The 8,186-nt window shown below is 44.6% G+C and overlaps 1 protein-coding gene across 3 annotated transcripts in view; it reads left to right on the plus strand.

The window, feature by feature from the left end:
* Positions 1–8,186, plus strand: part of GLDC (glycine decarboxylase) — a 196,982-nt gene that overhangs the window by 112,576 nt on the left and 76,220 nt on the right. For all 3 annotated transcript variants that reach the window (XM_078779626.1, XM_068121721.2, XM_078779630.1), the window contains 3 exons: positions 3,632–3,771; positions 6,805–6,885; positions 7,380–7,480. In XM_078779626.1, coding sequence (XP_078635752.1) covers positions 3,632–3,771; positions 6,805–6,885; positions 7,380–7,480 — 322 coding nt within the window. The remainder of the gene's footprint in view (positions 1–3,631; positions 3,772–6,804; positions 6,886–7,379; positions 7,481–8,186) is intronic.

Raw genomic sequence — 8,186 nt, forward strand, 5'->3', positions numbered from 1 at the left:
CGTGATGTGAGCAGGGACTTTGCACATTTTCCATTTCTCCCTGCAATTCCCGGGCTACCTCCGTCATCTCTTCAATTTTAATTCCCAGCACTGCTTTTTCTTTATTCACCTCGACGACCGCTGGCTTTAATAAAACACCCTCCTCTACCTCAGCGGTCGCCGGCTTTTCCAAACCCCGTGTCGCGATTTCTACCCCCGTCATTGTACCCGCGCTTTCCTCCGCTTCGCTCAACCAGCGCTTCTCGACCCACGTTACCTCCTCGTGGACCCTTGGGACCCTCTCGCCCAACCTGCGGTCTCTGTTCCCTTCCGCCTTTTTCAATCTGGCCATTCGATCCATATCTTCGTTCAGTTCCTGCCTTGACACTCCCATCGTCGCTAATAATCGCGTTATACAGGCGTCCATTTGCGCAGCCATTTGCTGCGACATTTGCACATCTATCACAGCCATTTGCGCAGCAGGCGCGGCCCTCGCTGCCATGTGCGAGGCGCCATTTTGCGCGCCCGTAACCTCGTGTGCGAGAGCGCCATTTTGCGCGCCTGAAACCTCGTCAACCACATTGCCAATGTTCTCCTCATTGCTCCCCTCCATATGATCCTGCGTTACTCCTAACCCCTCTTCTAGCTCACCCACCTGCATCCGATCGCCTTGACCAGCCATGGCGCGATTTCAAAATTCAGGTTTTGCTTTAAAACAACACAAATTTCCAGCAGCTCGTAATTTTGAGCGCGTTAAGCGCGCTTCGGGCCTCGTATCCCACTCCTGACACCAATTTGTTACGGACCGCGGATTAGATGTTATTTTGACCGAGCGGTGGTGTAACCGCGGCCGAACAGTTATTCCCCGACTAAAACCCGATTCAACCCAAACGTTGGCCGTATCACGCCACAGCTACTCAATCGGGAAAACTCTAAAGCGACCGAATGCAAAGAGGAAGAAGACGTACAGAAGAGTAACGGGATTTATTATTTACACACACAAGCAAAAAGGAGCAGTCACGATTATTTACAGGGACATGAGACGCAGGTGACACAGTGAATTCCTTATACAAGCTTAATTACCTACCCAGGACAGAACAAACAAAGACACTGACTCACGCGGGGAATTGCAGAGTGGATTGCTGGAAGGAGGTGTGTGGCTGGAGGGGGGGGGGGGGCGGCACGGAGCTGGCTGGAGCTTGATCCCGCACGGGACGTCGGGCTGGACCTCGACGGCCGCTGATGCCACCGAGCCTGTCGTGTGCGCGGAGTCACGGGTCGGAGCTGCTTGTCTCAGTAAAAGCGCATCTGCTCTGGCGACCCAGCTCTTTCTTTGGACTCAGTAAAAGCGCAACTCTCTGACGACCCAGCTCTTTCTTTGGACTCAGTAAAAGCGCAACTCTCTGACGACCCAGCTCTTTCTTTGGACTCAGTAAAAGCGCAACTCTCTGACGACCCAGCTCTTTCTTTGGACTCAGTAAAAGCGCAACTCTCTGACGACCCAGCTCTTTCTTTGGACTCAGTAAAAGCGCAACTCTCTGACGACCCAGCTCTTTCTTTGGACTCAGTAAAAGCGCAACTCTCTGACGACCCAGCTCTTTCTTTGGACTCAGTAAAAGCGCAACTCTCTGACGACCCAGCTCTTGTCTCCTCCCTCCTTGTCTCAACTCTTTCGGGAACGCCCCGCCGGCGGGTTATATAGGCCCCGCCCCTCAACCTTTGCGAACCTCCCCCAAACGCTCTTCCTCCGCCCTCTCAAGCCAAACCCCTTGTTCATGGTTGGTCGAGTGGGGCTGGCTCACTCCTCCCCTCTCTGACGAGGTGGGGACCCGCCTTTCTTCCCCAACCCTGCCTCGTGGCCAATGGTGGCTGAAGAAAACCGCCCAAAATGCAGTTGGCCATCGAAATGAAATGAAAGGGGACCTATTCTTATTTCACTTGGTACAATGGAGTATTTAAGTTAATGGGAGACACAGCCTTACCCTAAGACACATAATAAGATATAAGCTATCGAACAGGGGTATTCTATGATTGGCTGACGTGTATGCTTTATGGACTAATTACCGAGACGCCCTTTTTACCTTTATACAACTCTGGAGGCAAGAGGGGCCATATCCAACCAATGGTACACAGCAGTTTACCACAATCCAATACACGCAATCAAAAAAATGCCATCCTCATATCCGCAACAATACACAAGATTACATCTTGTGTGTTATGCATTTGTCATACAGGGTGTTCCAGAAAGACCTGTTTTTTTTCTTTCTTTGTATACAAAGTCGAAGCTCGTGTAAGAGCTAACGCATATAATATATAATAAAGAAAGCGAGAGACAAGAGGGTTGTCTCTCCGCCTGGTCGGCCATATCACTCAATGGTGAAGAATAACTTTAAAAATTATACTAGCTGGATTCAGATCTTCACCAAAATTGAATCAATTCTTCCTTGTCGACACGCACAACCTGTCCAACAAGTTTCGTCCAAATCCATCCATAACTTTTTGAGATATCCTGCTATGTGTCGTTTTTGCCCCTATCTCCCAATGGTGAAGAATCACTTGCAAAATTAAATAATTCTCATATCCGAATCCATATTCAGATCTTCACCAAAATCGAATCTATTTGTCCTTGTCAGACACCCAACCAGTCCACCAAGTTTCATCCAAATCTGTCCATAACTTTTTGAGATATCCTGCTATGTATAGTTTTTGCCCCCATCTCCCAATGGTGAAGAATCACTTGCAAAATTAAATAATTCTCATATCCGAATCCATATTCAGATCTTCACCAAAATCGAATCTATTTGTCCTTGTCAGACACCCAACCAGTCCACCAAGCTTCATCCAAATCTGTCCATAACTTTTTGAGATATCCTGCTATGTATCGTTTTTGCCCCCATCTCCCAATGGTGAAGAATCACTTGCAAAATTAAATAATTCTCATATCCGAATCCATATTCAGATCTTCAGAGGGGGGAGTACACCAACAGTGGAGAGCAAGAACATCATGAGATCTGTGGAAGAGAGAGGGCTGGGGTGGGGTACACAGAACAAAGCAAATGGACACTACAAGGACTTTCAGGAAATAAAAACGAAATTTGAAGGAGGTGGGGTTGGGGTGTAATAACGGGGGTAGAAAAGATCAAGGTTTTGGATGGGGAAAGGTAAGAGAGGATAGTGAACAGCTGTTTTGAAGTCCTGGAGGGAGGAGAGGGATTGAAGAGAGTGTGGTAGTTTGCTCCCAAGGTGGGGGAAAAGAGGAATGAAAGAGTGAAGGTGAGCAGAGTCTTGATTTTGGAAGCTTCACCAGAAGAGGGTTTCTGACAGATCTTGTGCGTCCTGCAGGAATATTTGAGGGACACAGCACAGACAGAGCAGGGGGTGCAAGGCCGGAGAAACTTGAGTCAACCTGGCCAACTTTGGTTGGTTGTTAATATATAGACATACCATAAATGATACAACGATACCCTTTGTTTTATATGATACCGAAGCTCATATTCTAACATGGAGAACATAAATAGGCCTTACTATGACTATTAAGTACTGTATATTATGACATCGATCAAATTATCTGATTAATACATTATTCTGTGGTTGTACATATATTTTTTATCATCAATGACTTTGTTGACTTGATCGTACAATTTTCCTGCAGGACTCGAGCGTGCTGGGCACAAGCTTAAGCATGATTTGTTCTTTGATACATTGGAGGTTGAATGTGGTGTGGGAGCCGAAGCTGTGCTGAAGCGAGCAGCAGAAAAGAAGATAAATTTGCGTATTTATGAAAATGGAGACGTGAGTCTGAGGATATTTTTATTTTTCTTACCTGCGCAACCAACAAACCTAAAGGCCTTAAGGGCCACCAGCTTAATGGGTATATGGGCATTCACGAAGCTCTCAAAACAAGATACTCACACTAGTTTTTTTTGTTCTTCCCAAAAATAAGGTAAGGTGTTAACTGAAGTTGGGGGCAACCGAAATGACTGACTTTCTTTCACTGACTTCTACCACTTGGAAAGTAGGGGCATGTGAGCAATGCGAGAGGTGCCAGTGCTATCCCCAAATCCACTCTTGTTGATCTCTTACTGTGATTCCAAAAAGCTGGGACTCATTTTGGCAAAACTCTAAATGATGACAGGTGAGTTCTAAGATTTTAAGTCAACCTCCTTAACAGATAACCACCAGTATACCTTAGAAATATACAAGTAAGCTAGGCACAGGAAGAAGCCATTCAACCCAACATGCCCACACGACACCAACCATAGTAACCATCACCTACCCGACACATAAGCAAAAACTTGGAGAGGAGAGGTCTAGTAAGGTGAAGAATGGGGAGAGAGGGTGGAGAAAATCCAGCAGATGTGATGCCCAGTTTAACGTCCATCTGAGGGCTGGCACACACATTGATGAATCACCCTGCCTGTGAAACACTGGGATGAAAGTTTATAGCTGGGTCGGGATTCAAACCCAGGATAGACAGCCGTGATTGTGCATACCTCTCAGCCATCCTGCCATGGTGTGGGGATTCATTGCTTTGTAGCCACTGAAAACGTTTTTCAATTCTCTCTCGAACTTGTTGTTCTCTTGTCCCGTTACTTTACCAATTCTAATTCTCTAATTTATCTTGCCTTCCTAACTCTGGGGATGTCCCCACGGAGAATCGAGCCACGGTATCTTCATGTAACAATGGTAAATGAATGAGCCTTTATGCAATCCATAATATTATATGGATTTCCCGCTGTCTTTTAAAAATCTCAGAACGACATTGCAGAGTTTGGGAACGCTTCTCCGTTCAAATGGCCGAAAATGTTCGGCAAATCTGACATGCCAATCCCCTCCTAGTAAATACTTTGAAATAGACATAATCTAGGTCCATCATATAGAGGGAATTAAAAAAAACAGATGGTTCAAATCTTCAGGTTTCTTACAAGTATCGCAGGTTCCAGTAGAGTATGGAGATATGAATTAAGACAACATATAAATACGCTTATACACTTAGTTATAATAATTGCTGATTTCTTTAAATTTACAGATTTCATGCCACATTTTGCAGGTTATTTAGTCCACCAGCTCCAATCCTAAAATCATTAGGCAAATTCCGATTATATAGTTAATTATCCTGTGAGAGGCCATCATGGAAAATTCCATCAAATAAAGCATAAGATCGCTCCAAGCTCCTAATTTGAAAACTATAGCACCTACAAAAGTGATGTATACAGCGATTTGTAGGTATGAAGATCAGACATTCGATGAGGAATGAATGAATGAACGAATGATCGTTTTAAGGCCATTTTCGCCGCTAGAGCGGGGGTTAGCCTTGCAGGCCCCATGACAATCATGGTTCCCTGTTTGAGGCAATGTTTTTATGGCCGGATGCCCTTCCTGACGCCAACCCTTGGTCACACTCTTAGGATGCGCAGGGATATGGTGTACCTATTCTAAACCGGGGTACACACCGTGATCATTCATCCCAGCAAGCTGGTACTCAATTTGCCGACCTCGGAAGGATGATAGGCTGAGTCAACCCCCCTGGCGTTAATTCAGCAATCGACCGGGATTCGAACCCAGGATCATAGGATCCCAAGCCGGCACCCTAACCGCTAAGCCAACACCAGATGATATGAGTGCAAAAAGGGAAAAATAAATTTTGAGCCCTTGATCATGCAGAAACCATTATGGCCTGTTCCAAGACGAGGCGTTTATAGCAAGCCAAAACAAAGCTTAAGGCCCATGCGAGGGATAGTGGGCTAACCAGGGATGAAAGCTATTTTTGTTTTAATTAAATTAGCATGTAAATTATCTTCAAAAAGTGTGCTTAAATTTATCCAAACACCCACTTTTCATTCAAGTACTCTTTTGGAGTTCCCTTAGTATGTAAGCAAATTTTTGGGCCTTTAGGTTTCATGGTTTTGCAGTTATGGAGGAGACACACACACACACACACACACACACACACACACACACACACACACACACACACACACACACATACACTAACTGACTGACACACATGCATTGTCTTTTATTATTGTAGATATTTAAGATATGCCTATTTACTAATGATATGTAATTATATCAAATAGTTGGTGTTTCATGGACTATTTTTGATTGTCTCATTCAGATAACATTTTGAATGCCCCTTGTGAATGAAAACTGCAGAATATTTGACGTCTATTCTCCCTTATAGGCTGGAAGGATAGCCTAGAAGTAGGCATACTTGCCTCTGAGTTGTCCAGCCTGGGTATGAATCTTGACCCAGCTATATAAACTACCATCCTGATGTTCCGCTTGCAAGGCGACGCATCTGTGCGTGCCGCCCCTCGGATGGACATTAAAGTGGGTGTCTCGTCTGCTCGCATTAGTTGGTGGACATTAAAAATCACAGGGTATGCTAGTTATCTCCAGCAACCTGAACAAATTAAAAATTCCTGCTCTAACCTACTTAGTCAAAGGTCAGGCCAGCTGGTTCGTGAAAACTTGGGCCAAAGACTTCCCCATAGCCAACCTCACAAGAAGGTGAGAATAATTTTGGCCGTTAAATAATCCAAAAGATTCAACTTCTCCCCTATGTCTCGTGTTAGTCCATTTCCTCTTGACTTTCATTTATTTTGCTCCCCTTTTTCTACACTCCACACCCTCCCCCTTTCTCTCACATTAACCTCCTCAGTTGTATTCCTTTTCACAACCTGTTTTTTTTCAATTCACAACTCCGATCCCAAAGGTAATCTGGGATCGGGGTGGTGAATGACTTGTGTTTGTAATTGAAATGATCTTGTACAATTATTTCCCTTTACTATCTGTAGAGACTTACTGTGAGTGTTCTCTCAGCTGGGCGTTGCCTTGGATGAGACCGTGAACGAACGAGATCTCGATGACCTGCTCTGGGTCTTTGGCTGTGAGTCGTCGGCCGTGAGTCCCTCACTCCCGTTGCGCTCCATATTGATCCTTTCTCTTCCAACACCATATTCCTTCTCTATTTCCCATGTGAAAAGGGCTTCAAGGAAGTCGATGGCCTAAATCAATAGTAAATGACTGCCAATTTTTTTCTTTTAATGAAGCTGCATTTAATCAACAATTTTGTGACAATGTTAACATTTTTGACAGCAACATTTATTTTCGAATTTTGTGTTGTGCCATATTCTTCCTGATCAACTCTTGCATATATTGTGTCAGCATTCACGATCTCACGTTTCCAGCATCTGTTTTTTCAAACTCCATCATCAAAATCCTTCATCTTTATTCGAGATCTTCCCTTTCCACTGCAATACCGTCTTGCCAACCAACCTTCCCTCATCTTTCTCGTACTATAAAATTCCTTCTGCCATTCTTTTCTTGACCCTTTCCTCTTGCCAACTGCAAAATTACAGCTTACTTTACCCTTCTTTTTTATTTGGTGTGTGCAGGAATTATTGGCGGAAGTCTTGGAGAGAATCGGCACAAATGGGATATTCGACTCTCCGCTTAAACGAACGAGCCCTTTCCTCACCCACCAAGTCTTCAACAGGTGGGGTGTTCAGGTTTAAATTGGTAATGTCGCGATAAACTTGCTAACTTTTCCAGCTCAAGGCTGCGAGGTACATACTTGGCTGAGGGTATGGTTGCCCTTTGTAGGTTAGGGCAGGAATTTGTAGTTTGTTCAGGGTAGCTCACCTACTCTTCACGAAGGACATTATGGGATCTTTAACGTCCACCAACTAATGCCGGCAGACGGGACGCCCAGGTTAACGTCCATCAGAGGGACGGCACAGGCATTAACACCCCAGGTTCAGAACCACCGCTCTAGGCCACCCTGCCAGTCCACGTTTCCAACAATATATTGGCCCAAGTTCCCTGCTCTTCATTATCCTCAGCTAGCACTAATTATCAGTGGACGTTAAATATCCTTCAGTGTCTATAATGAAGAGTAGTCAAGTTATCACACGCACTCTGGCTAAATTCCAAATTCAGCATCAGCGCTGGCCCGCCAGTTCATAACTTGGGGACCAAATTCCCCCTGCCGAGCCCACAAGGCCGTGTGAATAATTGGGGCTGTTAAACAAGTTGTCATAAGATTTGTGGGTTATTAAAAATAATTATTTGCATGAGATACTCCTACAATTCCAAAACATGGCAAAGAGTTTAACAATACAGACATATAAATAAAAAATACATTTCTATACTCTCTTATGCTTCAGTCACATTTGGCTCGGCGGCCGTAGGGTCTAAAATAT

The sequence above is a fragment of the Myxine glutinosa genome, chromosome 1, assembly GCF_964187855.1.
Source record: "Myxine glutinosa chromosome 1, kmMyxGlut1.1, whole genome shotgun sequence".
In the NCBI taxonomy this organism is placed as follows: Eukaryota; Metazoa; Chordata; class Myxini; order Myxiniformes; family Myxinidae; genus Myxine; species Myxine glutinosa.